General features: G+C 41.7%; 1 protein-coding gene and 1 pseudogene across 1 annotated transcript; one reads left to right on the top strand and one right to left on the bottom strand.

Moving 5' to 3' along the window:
* Positions 1–2,307: 2,307 nt before the first annotated feature.
* LOC121775615 lies at positions 2,308–2,403 on the bottom strand (annotated as a pseudogene).
* An 11,913-nt stretch (positions 2,404–14,316) lies between these two features.
* LOC121773858 lies at positions 14,317–15,446 on the top strand. Its single transcript, XM_042170775.1, has 2 exons — positions 14,317–14,452; positions 14,729–15,446. The coding sequence occupies exon 2, from the start codon at positions 14,767–14,769 to the stop codon at positions 15,241–15,243; it is 477 nt and encodes a 158-aa protein (XP_042026709.1). The 5' UTR covers positions 14,317–14,452; positions 14,729–14,766; the 3' UTR covers positions 15,244–15,446.
* Positions 15,447–16,251: the final 805 nt, after the last annotated feature.

Genomic DNA, 16,251 nt, shown 5'->3' with positions numbered 1-16,251 from the left:
ATCATTTTCGAATAAGTAGTAATATAGTGTTACAAATACTCTCACCAGTGTCAACTCAATGGAATAGAAATTTCACTTTTTTTCTCTAATTCATTTCGTTTTTGTTGTTAAAATGGGATGGCTTTTGGGAGAGCTGAGCTATTGTAGGGCCGTAAGAATGATTGATGATGTGGCAGGAGAAATTTTTGGAAGGGTTGTAGGTAGGCTGATGATGTGGCAGGAGAAATTTTAGGGAGGGCTATGGGAATAGCGTTTATATTGTGAATGGTACTCGCTCCGTCCACCATTAGGAGTCTCATTTGAAAAAGTTAGTGGAATGTGGATCCCACATGTAACGCCCGACTTTTTATACCTTTTTATTTTGTTCTTGAAGGCGTCGTTTGTACAACCGAAATTTTTTTATGCCAAGTTTATTATAAGTTGAGGGACTCGACTTATGAACAAAGAGAAAGATGCGAATGGAAACCGAAGAACGAGATACATGATATTGACGATGGAAAATAAATTTATATTTTAAGCCAAAATAATAATTAGTTTATTGTACTTATTTATTTATTTTTTCTAGCCCAAGTTGTGTTTGAAAGACCACTCTTGGAGAAGGCCAATCACGTGAAAGCCGCATATATTACTCCTCTCAACAAATCAGTTTTGGCTATGATATGCATCGCCTGAAAATCGGAACAAATCAGTCAAATTCCAACATAATACAACAGTGCAATCCGCACGACACATTCAATGTCACGACTCATTCAATCAGTTTCCACAATTTTCATAATTACTTTAATTCAATACCAAAGAAACGAAATACTATGGGAAAAACCAAGACTTTAAAAAAAAACTCCTATATGATGGAGGAAATTACATATAAACTCCCATAGAAAGGAGGAAATAACAAATGATGTCAAGATGAAAGGAGGAAATAACAAATGATGTCAAGATGGCTCGAACTCGGTACCTCATACAATAATGTCTAAGCTCCTTGCCGCTAGGACAAAAGCTCTGGACATGGGAAAAACCAAGACTTGGAGAGGAGAGAGTTGTCGTTTCTTCACTGGAGCAGTCAGCGGCCTCGTACCGAGGCTGGCCAGTGGCGACTGGATAACATCTCGACGGAGAGACGGTGGCGCTGAGAAAGAGACAGCGACGTCGCGCCTGGATTTTTAGCGGGACGGTAACAACGGAAGTTAAACAAGACAGAACAGAGAAATTGGAGACGACGGCATGGAACAGAGAGGTGACGGGCGAACCATTGTTCACGGCGGTGGTGGAGCAGGGCGACGGAGACTGAGAGAGAGAGAATGAGCAAAGCTGATCGGAACACGACAACAGCGGCGGGCTGGTGACGGAGGGAGCGGCGACGAGCTATAAGTATGACGGTAGCGAGAATAGCGATAGGAAGGAGATGCGACGAACTGAGGAGAGGCTGATAGGCATCATATTGGCGAGGCTGCTGAACGAAGAGCGGCGGCGTAAAGGTGATGAGTTCAGCTATTCGGTGGTAACGGCAGATCGAGAGCGCAGCGGCGCAGTGGCAAAGAAGAGCTTAGCACATTTCTCAACAAGTCATCCACTCCCTTAGCCAATTTGTCATCTTGTATAGATTGGATGGCTCTGGAAAAACCTAAATCCAACACACTACAGTATGGGGAATTAGGCGGTTGGCAAATGATATGGAATTTGAAACCATCTGTGTTTGCAAATGACTGAAAATCTGCATCATTGTGGTTTATGTGAGGCTTGGCATTGTCTTATTGAATGAATATCTCGTTGCTTATATTCTCTGGCCATTTAGCCTTGATTGCTAGTATGATCTGCACATATATGTGATGTGTTACAGTGGGATGGAACCCTACTGGAGCAATCTACAGGAAGATACATCTCATGAGGCCTGAGAGCACCCGCAAAGCATCTCGCGGGTGTCTCTTATCTCGTTCCTCCGAGACGAGACGGACGCGGGACGCGTTGCAGCGTCCCGTCTCGTCACCATCCCGTCGAGACGCCTGTCCCATCCGAGACGGATGGCGAATCGTATCGCCACGCGCTCGTGCGACATGGCGCGCGCTAGCGCCACGCGTGACGCCCACTCGCCGGCTCGCGAGTGGGCTTCGTCACGCTGACGCAATAAATCATTTTTTTTTATTTTTAAAAATTTGAATTTAATAAAAAAAAATTAAAAAATCAAACGGTAATATTACCGTTTTTTACTGTTTTTTTATTTTTATTTTTAACTCTATAAATACTCCTATTTCATCCTCATTACACACACAAACACACATCTATTCTTCCCAAATCATCTCCATTTCCTCTCCAATTTTCATCTATTTCTCGATTTATGCGTGTCATCCTTGCGCAGGGACCATGCTAATCTTCTCTGTATCGTTCCAATTTTATCGGATGTCTAACCTCTCCAATTTTTATCACAAAATATCCAGCGACGGAAACTTTGGCGGTGGCGGTGTCGGTTCCGGCGGGTTTGACATCAACGCGTTTGGCGACTGGGGGGCATGTACAATATATTGGGTGGTTCGGGTTCCGGTGCGTCGACGCTGGACACCCAAGGCTCGTCGGCGCCGGCGGGGTACCAACCATCCTATTTTGATGTGGATGCATACGCTCGTCCCTCCGCCCCGAGGTATTTGCAGGGATTATCCCAAATTAGGGAGGATTATCCGGATAAACCCACTCCGGAAGGAGGACGAGGCGGTGGAAGCTCTAGGGCATTTGATGCAGTGGAGGAAGAGGCGGAGGCGGCCGAGGAGAAGGTGGATGTAGGTCGGCATCCGTACAGCCGCAAGGACACGATGGCTGTGTACAACGCCTAGATCAGCGTCTCGTACGATCCCATCGTCAGGAATCAACAAACCCGGAAGTGCTTCTGGGAAAAGGTCACTTTGACCGAGTCGACAGAGAGGTAAAAAAATTCTGCAGCATCTACAAGACTGAAGCGGCTCATTACCAAAGCGGAGCCACGGGAGCCGACATTCCGAGATCGGCTTTGTGAGTCTATTTCGACGACAGCGGCAAAGAATTCAAACACGTCGATGTTTAGGAGGTCGTCAAAGACGAGACAAGGTGGGCCGACGGTGTCCAGTCCAGCACGGGCTCGACCTCGAAGCACACGGCGGGTGGCCAATACTCGTCTAGTGGGGGCGGTTCAGGCAGCGCCACACAAGAGGATACCTCGTAGGAGTTTGAGGGCACGGCGGACGACGAAGGGGGGGTCCTCCCGTGGGCGCCGTCGGCCGCAAGAGACCAAGGCGGCGAAGGCGGCTAGAGAGAAGAGGGGCCGAGGCGAATCAAGCCATGCGGGCTCCCGAGGGCCGCCCTCCTCCTTAATGTCCATGTACTTCACTGCCACGATGGCAGACACTTCCAGCATGACTCCTGCCCAATTTCAAGCCCATCATGCCGGCATTGTGTATCTGGTGGGACAACTTGGTATTCTACCTCCACTGCCTCCGGGGGATGATTCTCCGGCGGAGTAGTTTTTATAATTTCTATAAAATTGTATTTTAAATTATGTCTTTTTTTTATTTATTTTTCCACGAATTTAATTATGTATTTTTTTAGGATTTTAAGTTGTAATTTTTATTTTATTTAATGAAGTGCGTTTTTATTAATGGAATTTGTTGGAAATAAAAATAAAAATGAAATTGAATGAATAGTTAAGTGATGGAATGGTTAAGAGACGGATAAGAGATGAAGGGTTGCAGGTTCTGTCTCTTAGTTAAGAGATGGAGTGAAAAGTACAGTGGGGCCTATAAATAGTTAAGAGATGAGACGGTTAAGAGACGGCATTGCGGATGGCCTAAGAGCATCCCCATCCGAGCTCTTGCCAAAGGGCACGGATGTGGGTCTGGACCCACTTGTATTACTTTTTTACTCCCTGCTCTTAGGTAAGAGCACAACACCCACATACATGCTCTTCCGCAAGGACATGCTCAAGGGTCCCACCATTCTATTATTCAATTTAAATAAAAATATTTCCACAATATTAAAATGCATTAAAAATACACGGAATACTATTACAAATTACAAAAAAATGAAAAATTACATAATTAAAATCCTAAAATTAAAAATTACATAATTAAATTCATAAAATTAAAAAAACCCACTACTCGTGGCCGAATCGGCCTTGAAGGACCCCAAAAGCTTTTTCGACGTCTTTCCGAGCAGACTCTTGACGCTGCGCAAAAAGAATCCGTTTCAGGTCTTGCGGATTGCTGAAGGTCTTCACGAAAGTCGACCACCTTGGGTAGATACTATCGGCGAGATAGTAACCCATGTGGTATGCATTTCCGCTGACGGTCAAGTCGATCGCCGGTGCTACATTATTCAAAACATCATTGAAGAGTGGTGAAGAATAGAATACGTTCAAGTCGTTGTTGGATCCGACAATACCGAAATATGCATGCCAAATCAATAGGCGATAGTCGGCGACCGCTTCAAGGATAAGCGTTGGGCAGCCGCCTTTGTGGCCGCTTTAGTGTTGCCCCCTCCAAGCAGTCGGACAATTCTTTCAATTCCAATACATGCAGTCAATGCTGACAAGCATACCGGGAAAACAGTGTACTGTTTCGTGAAGACGAAGCAATCGTTGACAATCATCGGTGGTGGGTGCCCGAAGGAATTCCTCACCGAAAGCAGAATGAATGCCGTCGCAAAAATTTTTAAGTCATAGGATTCCAGTTGACTCACCGACATGTAAATACTCGTCGAAGAGGTCAGCTGTTTGCCCAGTAGCAAGTTGTCGGATGGCACAAGTACACTTCTGCAACGCCGAGATACTTTGCGGACATGTTGCGTCTCTATTTCATTGAAAGTGTTCAACACGGGCGGACAATGGGTTGACAATACGCATAAACAACTGTTTTGACATGCGAAAATAGCGCCGAAAGTAATCTTCCGGAAACCGCGGTTGGTCGGAAAAATAGTCAGCAACGAGCCTTTCGTTGGCTCTCTCCCGGTCACGAGGGAAGTAGCGGCGAATTGATCTAGTTGGTCGAGGAGGAGGGGCGGGGGTAGTGGCGGCGACATAGGCGGCACGATATTGTTCATAGTATTCTTGTTCTTCGCGCTCCGCTTCCGCCATGATATCGGTGAAATCCATTTGAGATGGGTTTGAGTGGGAGAGGAAGATGTAGATAAGTTGTATGAAAAAATATGAATTAGAGATGAATGGAAGATGATTTGATGTGAAAAAATGGATGATGAATAAGTGTATTTATAGATGATTTTGGGAATAAAAAAATTATAAAAGAATCAAAAAAATTTCAGAAAAACGGTAATAAAACGACCATATTTTTGGGAATCTGAAAATATTTTTTTTAATTTTTGGTATTATTTTTTATTTAAAAAAAATAAAAAAATAAATTTCTAACGGATAATCCGTTGGCCAATAAAAACGCGCCACATAGCCTGCTCAGCGGCACGGATGTGCTCGATGCATCAAGCAGCGCCGTGCCAGCGGAGGGAGTGCAGCAGCGGTACCGCGCCAGCGGCACGGACGCCGTCCTTCCCAGCGAGGATGATGATGACTGGAGTCAGGAAACATTTGAGTCTTATATTGTGAAAGGGCGAGAGGGAAAGCGGCCGCTGCTTACTGGAGACTTGCAAGTGACCTTAAAGCAAGGTGTTGGTACCATTGGGGAGCTGACATTCACTGACAACTCTAGTTGGATTCGGAGCAGAAAATTTAGACTTGGCCTAAAAGTTGCCTCTGGTATTTGTGAAGACATTCGAATCCGAGAAGCCAAAACAAATGCCTTTACTGTCAAGGATCACAGAGGGGAATTATACAAGAAACATTATCCGTCGGCACTTAATGATGAAGTTTGGAGATTGGAGAAGAAGGCTGACTGTAGCATAATAGAAAATTACATCAATCAAGATAAGAAAACAGAGGAGTTCACGGTTTGTCCGGTCAAGGGGGAGATGAAGTATTCGACCGAACAATCCGTCTCCAAATTTATGTTGGAGAAGAAGGCCAAAGCTACAACAGTGAATCCGTCACGTCACATCTAGAGAAGGCCGACCGGAGTCGCTTCGGCAGGCAGCAGCAAACACAAGAGGTCGACGACGGAGAAATGAGCAGAAGTCGACCGAAAGAGGGGAAGGTAATGCCAAAGAGGTGGCAGCCGTGAGAGGCTGCGAACTCATATTATAATGGATGAAGCGTTTGGCCGAAGGGGAGATATTAGCCACTGCCAAACGATTCAATCTTCGAATTAAGGAGAGAATTACCGAGGACGAACGCAGAGCAGCCAACGTCTGGGTGGCGAGGGGGAGAGAGATAGTGTCGGCACACAGCCGCTGTGAAGAGTTGATGGGAATGGGATGGCGTCGAGAGGACGTTGACAACCTGTTGCCAAAAGGCGATGTTAAAGGAACAGCCACGGGAAAAGCCAAAGCCAATGGGAGAAGATCCAGAGATGGGGGACGCACAATGGCCGCGAAGCGTCGGCTGTTGAAAAATCAGAAACCGGATTGAAGGAGTGACAGGAGAATTCTCACCGTCATAAGAGAGCAGACTTTGGATGGACGACCAAAAGTATTGTAAGAAAAGAGTGACATATGAAGCATAGGCTCCACGGAGTTCGGCAATAACTCGGTGGAGGTGGCATGGTTTGAGAGTATGTCACCGAGGAAAAAACCCATGAAGAAACATAAAGGAGACTGATGGTTTCACGTCTTCACTTTTAGAGAAGTAAATTTGGGCCCAATGGTTATTAGGCTCAAGAAGAAGAAAAATGAAATGAAAATAATGGGCTCATAGTTGGAGCTGGAATGGACCGAGAATGGTCTTAAGATTAGCTCCTCGACAAGAGTCAAAACAGTCTGAATGAGCTCATCGACACAAGTAAAAACTGTCAGTCAGAAAAAAATGAAGTGGCTCCTGGATACGAGATAAAACTATCTAAGATGACTCCTTGACACGAGTTAAAACAGTCAACCAAAAATTGAAGCACTTTGGCACGAGTTAAAACTGTCTAAATTCCTTGACACTGTCTAAGATGACTTCTAGATATGAGTTAAAACTATCTAAGATGACTCCTGGATACGAGCTAAAACTATCTAAGATAGCTCCTAAATATGAGTAAAAACTGTTTAGACAAGCTCCCGGAAATGAGTTAAAACTGTCTAGATTGACTACTTGACATGAGTTAAAACCGTCAACAAAAATTGAAGAAAGATTGAAGAACTCCTTGAAACGAGTTAAAATTTCCAAAGATGAATGAAGAGCTCCTTGAAACGAGTCTAAACTTTCAATAACTCTTTGATACGAGTATAAATTATCAATGATGAATTGAAGAAACTCTATGATATGAGCATAAACTGTTAATGGAAATTGAAGAACTCTTAAATACGAGTATAAACTATTTATCAAACTAAAGATCATGCAAGTTAAGTGTCGAAGAACTCGATACTTAACTTGAGGGAGGGTGTTGGAATAAGGAAATCTATTGATTAGAGAACAAAAGGCAATGGATGAAGTTATGGCAAGAATAAAGAAGGAAATCAATTAAAGATTATGGAAAATCAAATAAAAAGGATATTAGTATAATTAGAATATATTTTTCATGTATAGCTAGAATTAGAGCCTATAAAAGGTTGTGTAATCATTGAGAGAATTAATTCAAGTCATTCACAATATAGTCTTTGAAGTTCTCCCCGTCTTTTACTTTCTGCAATAATATTTTATTTTCCGCATTATATTTTCTAACAACCTCATTCAGACACGCCGTGAGGGAGCCATTGAATCAGTTACCGTTAGTGATGAAAAGGAAGGATCATCTGATGCACTTCCACTGTCAGTAAATGAGGAGCATGGTATAGCGGAAGGCATGGAACAGGATAGTGACCTTGAATTTGAAGGAGACGAGCATGATGAAGAGCAAGACGACAACTAATTTGGTAAGGATGAAATGAGAAGAAAGAATGGGCTGGCTTCTGAGCTACTCTTGTAAGTTCAGTTAGAGCTATAAACAGCCCTTTTTTGTGACAAGTATGCATGGCAGCATACTTGGTTTTTGTATAAGCAAACTAATTACATGCATGACACAATTACTTAACTCTCCTACAATCACATTGCTCAGTTAGAGCTATAAACATCCCTTTTTGTGACAAGTATGCATGGCAGATTCTACTACTATATGATTGTGATGATCTTAGAAATTCGTCTACCAGATCAACCTCTTAACTAGTCAAATAGATCAATAGTCTATCACAAGCCTGTATAGGACTGGCTTGGTAGAATAGAATAAGAAAGCGGGCTTGGGCCACTCAATTGAAATGAGCTTTAATTGGGCCTTTTTAAAACTCACTTGGCCCAGATCAAAGTGTAACGATTTGAGTGAGATACCCATTAAACTTTGATTTTCATCCTATTACTTTTCATTGTGTTCGTTGCTTTTTTCTTCTTCTTGTTTATAAAGAGGATCAATAAGAGTTGTGTTTATTGCTCATTACTCAAATTGTGCTCAGTGTTTTCTGCTTACTGCGCATACTAATATAAAATTGTACTTACTGTTCAATTTCTTATTCCAAAACATTGTAATTGGTGCCAATGTTCACCTAAGTTCATTTAAATGCTCAAAATATGTATGGAAAAAGCATGAAAAATATGCGTTCTACTTGGTATAGCCTCACCGACCTACCCACTTACCAATGGGGTCTGAGTTGTGCCCATATATAAACTAGGCCAATGCACGTGATCCAAATATAGTTGTGGGCCTCAACCTGATTGGGCTTGTGCCTGGACTGAGCCAACCTGACCCTGCCAAGTATAATCTCAAATAGAGTAGACAATTTTTTGACACCATACAAAAATTTGACACAAATACACACAAAATTAATGGGTTTAGGTCAAGTTTTATTAGGAATGCAATAATTCTGAGTTGGGCTCGGGTGACCCATTAAAAGTAATAAATTTATTATTTTGAATTATTTTTATTAAAAAAATATTAGTCTTTTCGTTCCACCATAGTTGAGTCTGTTTCTATTTTGAAAAGTTTCTTCATAGTTGAGTTTATTCCATTAGGGCAATAATTAACTAACTGTTCATTTACTACTACATTCTCTCTCTACTTTATTTTCTCTACTATTCATCTCCCTTGATTTAATACAATGAACATCACTTTTTGTTGTGTGTGTGATTGATTGTCGAGTTACTGAGCTTGATTGAGCTCACGAGCTGGAAATGGAATGAAGAAGCCGTCGAGGTTCAGCAGCCGTCGGATCTCTTTGGATTAGTTAGTTCTAATCTGGACCGTTGATTGTACTAGCAGTTAGTTTCAATATATAGGCGGTTAGTTAGTTAGTTTCTTTCATTCTTCTCTCATTTCGTACGCAGCTCGATTCCAAGAGTGATTCAATAAAGTTTTTCACAATTTTCTCTCAAATCAAGGTGTTCTTCAATTCTTAGTTTCCAGATTAAGTTTCATAACAAATTGGCGCCGTCTGTGGGAAGAGAGGCGACGAGCGATTTCTTCCACCGATTGCAATTTTCAGATTGTGAGCTCAAGATTGAAGTAGAGTTCTATTTCTTGCGATTCCTTGATAATGGAAGCGCGTCTAGAGGCCGAGAAATTCACAGGCAACAACGATTTCAGACTATGGAGGATGAAGATAAAGGCGATGTTGACGCAGCAAGGGCTCGCATCAGCTCTGGATCCGAAGCCGAAGGATCAGAAAGAAAAGGGGATTCTCGATGAAAAAGCTATGTTGAAGCAAGCTGAGATCGAGGCCAAGGCACACAGCACGATCGTATTGTGCCTCGCCGACAAGTTTTTGCGGGAGGTGGCATAGGAGACGACTGCTGCGGGTATTCTGACCAGGTTAGAGGATCTCTATCTCACGAAATTGTTGGCGAATCGTTTATATATGAAGCAAAGATTGTATTCCTATAAGTTCTTGGAGGGTAAAGGGGTGTTAGAGCAGTTAGAGGATTTTAGTAGAGCTATTGATGATCTTGAAAATATTGATGCTAAAATTAGGGATGAGGATAAAGCGATCCTACTTCTAAATGCTCTTCCTAGATCTTTTGATCAACTTCGTGATGCTATTTTATATGGGAGGGACAGAGCTATCACGTTTGTGGAGGTTCAAAACGAAATCCGAGCTAAAGAACTCCATAATAGTGGGTTGGGAATTGGTTCTGGTTCCAGCTCTGTTGTGGCAGAAAGCTTGAATGTAAAGCACCACAAATTCAAGAAACCCTTCAAGAAGGAGCAGGATGTGCCTAAGGCTGGTCAAGCTCATAAAAGGGAAACTCGGTCTTGCTATTGGTGCAAGAAACCTGGCCATTTGAAGAAGGATTGCCATACTTTGAAAAGGAAGCAGGCACAGGCTGGGGAGAAAATGGTTAATGCAACTGATTGTGTGGAAGATAGTGAGGAGAATCAAATTCTGACTGTGGCTGATGGTGGTATAGGTGGATCTTGGATAATGGATTCGGGCTGCAGCTTTCACATGAGCTCTAATCTGATGTGGTTTGAGGAGCTGATGGAACACTCAGGCACTGTCATTCTTGGAAACAACCAGGTATGCTATGTAAAAGGAATTGGCACCATAAGGCTAAAAATGCAGGATGGCTGTGTTAGAGTCTTGACAGAGGTAAGATATATACCTCGAGTTAAGAGAAATCTGATTTCTCTTGGCCTTCTTGAAAGAAAATGTGGTGTATTCTCTTCTGTTGGAGGGAAAATGGTGGTGTCTAAAAACAGCAAGGTTGTGATGGAGGCAGAAAGAATAGCTAGCCTATATTACCTGCTAGCAGATGTCCAGGTGCCAATCAAGGCAGAAATCAACTCAGTATCTTAGGGCTTGGAGTTATGGCATAAAAGATTGGGTCATCCAGCTGAGGGGAGTATCAGAGAATTGGTGAAATCTGGGGTCATGAAGGCTCAGCTGGAGGTGGAGCATCTCAGATGTGAGGAGTGTATGCTTGGGAAATCTAAGAAGCTCACCTATCCAAAGGGCAAGCACACATCAGTCAAGCCATTGGACTATGCCCACTCTGATTTGTGGGGGCCTGCCCAGGTTAATTCTATTGGTGGTGGCAGATACTATATGAGTATCATAGATGATTACTCAAGAAAGATCTGGATTTACATACTGAAGGAGAAGTCACAAGCATTCAACAAATTCAGAGATTGGTGCACTGAAACTGAGCTTGAAAAGAGGGCAGTGCTGAAGTGTCTGCGCACTGATAATGGCTTGGAGTATCTATCAAAGGAGTTTGATGAGTTTTGTAGGAGCAAGGGGATAAAAAAGCACAGAACAGTCCCACTCAACCCTCAGCAAAATGGTGTAGCAGAGAGGGAAAATAGAACTATCATTGAAAGGGTGAGGTGCATGCTTCTGTCAGCGGGCATAGGAATGAAGTTCTGGGCAGAGGCTGTTTCTACAGCTGTGAAAATGATGAATAAATGTCCATCTTCAAGCATCAATGGTGATACACCGGATTTTAGGTGGTATGGAGCTCATGGAGATTACTCTGGACTGAGAGTTTTTGGCTGCAAAGCCTTTGCTCACATCAAGCAAGGGAAATTAGAAGTAAGAGCTCAGAGATGTGTGATGCTTGGGTATCAATCTGGGGGTAAAGGGTTACAGGTTATGGTGTATAGAACCTGGGAATTCTAAGATTGTGATCTCTAGAGATGTGGTTTTCTGGGAGGATCAGATGCCATTTCTAAAAGAATCTCCAAAACCTGATCAGACTGATAAGATTGCTGAGTTTGAGGTGGAGACTGAGGGTATAGTGGCTGATGATACTGATCCTGGTTCTGCTCAGAGTTCAGGAAGTACCAACACATATCAGCAGGTTGAAGAACCATAGAATCTAGAGAACTATCAACTTGCTAGAGATAGAGTAAGAAGGCAGAATATAAAACCACCCTCAAGATATGCAGATGCTGAGATGTTGTTTTATGCTTTGTGTGTGGCTGAGGAGGTGGAGTGTTCTGAGCCAGCCAACTACAGAGAAGTTGTTGAGAGCAAGGAAGCAGACAAGTGGATGCTTGCTATGATAGAGGAGATAGAGTCTCTCCTTAAGAATGGGACTTGGATACTGGTTGATAAGGTCCAAGGCAGAAAGCTTGTGAGTTGTAGATGGATCTTTAAGAAGAAAATAGAGTCAGTCGATGGAGAGCATATCAGATTTAAAGCAAGGCTAGTTGCTAGAGGATTTACTCAAGAACATGGGGTAGATTTCAATGAAGTATTCAGCCCCGTTGTGAAACACACTTCCATAAGAATTTTGCTTGTTGTAGTTGCCAAGAAGGATTGAGAGTTGGAGCAACTAGATGTTAAAACGGCCTTTCTACATGGTGAGCTGGAGGAAACTATATATATGACACAGCCCGAGGGGTTTGTCAATCCAGGTGGTGAAGGGAAGGTTTGTTTACTCAAAAGAAGTCTTTATGGGATGAAGCAAGCAAGTAGGCAGTGGCATAAGCGTTTTGATGATCATGTGCTGAGCTGTGGTTTTGTGAAGTCACTTTATGATGAGTGTGTGTATATCAAAAGGAGAGATGGTGTTCCTGTTGCCTATCTCTTGTTGTATGTGGACGATATGCTGCTGGCAGGATCTTGCAAGAATGAAATCCAATCAGTTAAAGATGACTTGAAGGCTGCTTTTGAGATGAAAGATCTTGGTCCAGCCAAGAGGATTCTGGGCATGAACTTGATCAGAGACAGAAGTAGGAAGTTGATATGGCTCTCACAACATGATTATGTATCAAGATTGCTACAGAGGTTTAACATGAGCAACGTTAAGGAAGCTGCAACTCCACTAGCCCAACACTTCAAGTTATCTAAAGATCAGAGGCCAAGTACATAAGCTAAAGCTGCAGAAATGCAAAAATTTCCATATGCTAACATCATTGGGGGAATAATGTATGCTATGATCTCAACAAGGCCGGATGTGGCTCAAGCTGTGAGTGTGACTAGTAGATACATGTCCAATCATGGAAGGGAGCATTGGTGTGCATTGAAATGGCTGATGAGATACTTAAAAGGAGCTGGGGACTTTGGCATTCTGTTCAGAGGAGATGGTGAGTATGAGGAGATGTTATAGTTAGTTTTTGTGACTCTGATTTTTCAGGGAATCTTGATAATAGAATGTCACAATCCGGATACATCTTCACTATGTTTGGAGCAGCTATTAGCTGGAAATCAAGTCTCCAAAGTGTAGTTGCTTTGTCGACTACTGAAGCTGAATTCATGGCGCTGACTGCAGCGGTGAAGGAAAGCTATTGGATAAAGAGGATTGCTTGAGATTTTGGTTGTGAAATGGATGCCATCTCAATCGGTTGTGATAACAACAGCGCGATTTGCTTGGCGAAACACAAGGTATATCATGAAAGGAGTAAACATATAGATGTCCATTTACACTTTATCAAAGAAGGGATAGAGAAAGGAAGTGTGAGGGTGTTCAAGGTTCACACGGATGACAATCCCGCAGATATGTTAACAAAGCCTCTACCGAGAGAGAAGTTTGATCTATGCAAGAAGTTGGTGAGTGTTTGCAGGCTGAAGTCTGAGTAAGCTTTGATCAATCAAGGTGGAGGATTGCTGTGTGTGTGATTGATTGTCGAGTAACTGAGCTTGATTGAGCTCACGAGCTGGAAATGGAATGAAGAAGCCGTCGAGGTTCAGCAGCCGTCGGATCTCTTTGGATTAGTTAGTTCTAATCTGGACCGTTGATTGTACTAGCCGTTAGTTTCAATATATAGGCTGTTAGTTAGTTAGTTTCTTTCATTCTTCTCTCATTTTGTATGTAGCTCGATTCCAAGAGTGATTCAATAAAGTTTTTCACAATTTTCTCTCAAATCAAGGTGTTCTTCAATTCTTAGTTTCCAGATTAAGTTTCATAACACTTTCATCTTCGTGCTGTTGGAAAACAAACGCCTCAACTATGGCGGAATGCAAGGAGTACTGTATAAGGTTTACTTGTGTAGTGTCATATTTCAATTACTCACACTACCACTACCTCTAGAGGTCGTGCTTGCTAATTCGAAGTGCAAGAAAAACACGTGTTATTAGCATTGCATTGATCACGCAATCAAGCGAGGAAAAAGGGAAGAAAAGTCTATACTTAATTGACCAAACGTTAAACATGGGACCATGTGAGAGTAAGACACAAGAAATATGGGAATTAGTGGTCAATTTGTGGGAACAAAAGTTTTAATGGAGATGGAGATGGAAATGGAAGGAGGAGAACTTATTAATGCTTTATGCCTTAATAAAGAGGGAATGTGTTATTATGTAGGTTACATCTCAATTGTCTTGATCTAACCGGTCACTTCCCTTCATTTCTGGCGGATCCTGGATGCTAAAACGGAAGGGACGAAATAAAATTTATCTGAAGTTAATGGAGGGGAATGGGCGACATCAGAAACCGTCGAAGGGGGCAACAATGAAAAAATCACGTCCGGATCCATGGTAGCAGGTGAATCTCTATATACTATAGTCATTTCCTCCATAAATGAAAATAAAAAAAAAAAAGGAAGAAGAAAAGGAGGTTAAGGTTAGCATGAGTAACACGTAGGTCCATGGAATGCGGAGAAGATAGCCACCTCCTCATTAACACTTTTGCCAAAACTCATTTATTATAATCCAACTAATTCCTAACATATATACCCATAATAATAAATACAGAATTTTCCATTCAATAAATTAAATGCACAATTTTCCTTTTTTCTGATTCGACTATATTCATCTATAGCTCATCGAGATTCATACATCACAATTCACATATAAAAGATGATCGCAACAGAAGAGTTTACCTTCCCCGTGATCAGCAGCAACGCCGCCCTCAATCTCGCACTCCTGCCGCCTCTCTGGAGAATCTCCGATCCCGATCAAACGAGCACCGCCACCGCACACCGCCGGCAGTTCGCGAGCCAAGCCGTCAAAATCGACGATGCGGAGGAGGACGCCCAAAGAGAGGAAGCGGGGAGTGAATCGCAGGAGAAGATGGATCTACTGTGGGAGGATTTCAACGAGGGATTACAGAGCTCCGCCGATTCTGAATTAAGCGAAGAAACTAGTGAAAATCATCATAGCAATAATAGCAACAACAAAAGTGGCGGGGATGAATTCGAAGATCTAGATCTGGAGGAGTGCGCTAATGTGCGCCAATTGAGATTGATCCGTGCAAAGCCGAGGAAGATGGAATCGCTGGTGAAGGTAGTGAAGAAGCTTTTCGCGCGCACCAACCAACAAAAGACCAATCATTGATATGCACACAACATACAGTTGCATACGAATTCGATAGATATGTATTGTTGATTCAGGAAGAATTGTAAGATCCGTCTTATTATGATTGGGTTTGTATAATATATTTAGAGTAAAGGCCAAAATTGGTCCTTAACATATAGCCATTTTACGATTTTGGTCCTAAACATTATCTTTTGGATTTTTTGGTCCTGCACATATGGACATTTGATCATTTTGGTCCTCCGTCAATATTTCCGTTAAAAACTAACGGTCAACATTATCTTTTGGATTTTTTGGTCCTGGACATATGGACATTTGATCATTTTGGTCCTGCACATATGGAATTTTGATCATTTTGGTCCTCCGTCAACATTTTCGTTAAAAACTAACGGTCAACGGCCGATTTTTGACTAAAACAATGGGTTGGGTCGGGTCGTGTTTGGGTCGGGTTTGGGTTACACGTTAAGAAAAAAATAATATTTTCTTAAAATCTAAGCATAATATTTTCGTTAAAATCTAAGCATAATATTCTTAAAAATTAATTAATATTTTTTAATTAATAAAATTAAAGTATAGATTTTATTAAAAATAATTTTTTTAATTATTTAATTTTATTATATAGATTTAATATTAGTATACTTTAATTTTATTATTTTGATTAAAAAATGATTATTTTAATTTGGTAATTTTTTTTTTGTCGTGTAATATCATGTTTAAATCGTATAATAACATCATGTTTTAGTCGTTATAATATTTTTAATCAACAAAAATAACTAAAAATTAAAGTTTTATAATTTTTTAATTAATAAAAAATAATTATTTTTTTTCTTAACGTGTAACCCAAACCCGACCCAAACACGACCCGACCCAACCCATTGTTTTAGTCAAAAATCGGCCGTTGACCGTTAGTTTTTAACGAAAATGTTGACGAAGGACCAAAATGATCAAAATTCCATATGTGCAGGACCAAAATGATCAAATATCCATATGTGCAGGACCAAAAAATCCAAAAGATAATGTTGACCGTTA

The sequence above is a fragment of the Salvia splendens genome, chromosome 17, assembly GCF_004379255.2.
Source record: "Salvia splendens isolate huo1 chromosome 17, SspV2, whole genome shotgun sequence".
Lineage (NCBI taxonomy): Eukaryota > Viridiplantae > Streptophyta > Magnoliopsida > Lamiales > Lamiaceae > Salvia > Salvia splendens.
This window is presented reverse-complemented; position numbering and strand designations above follow the sequence as displayed.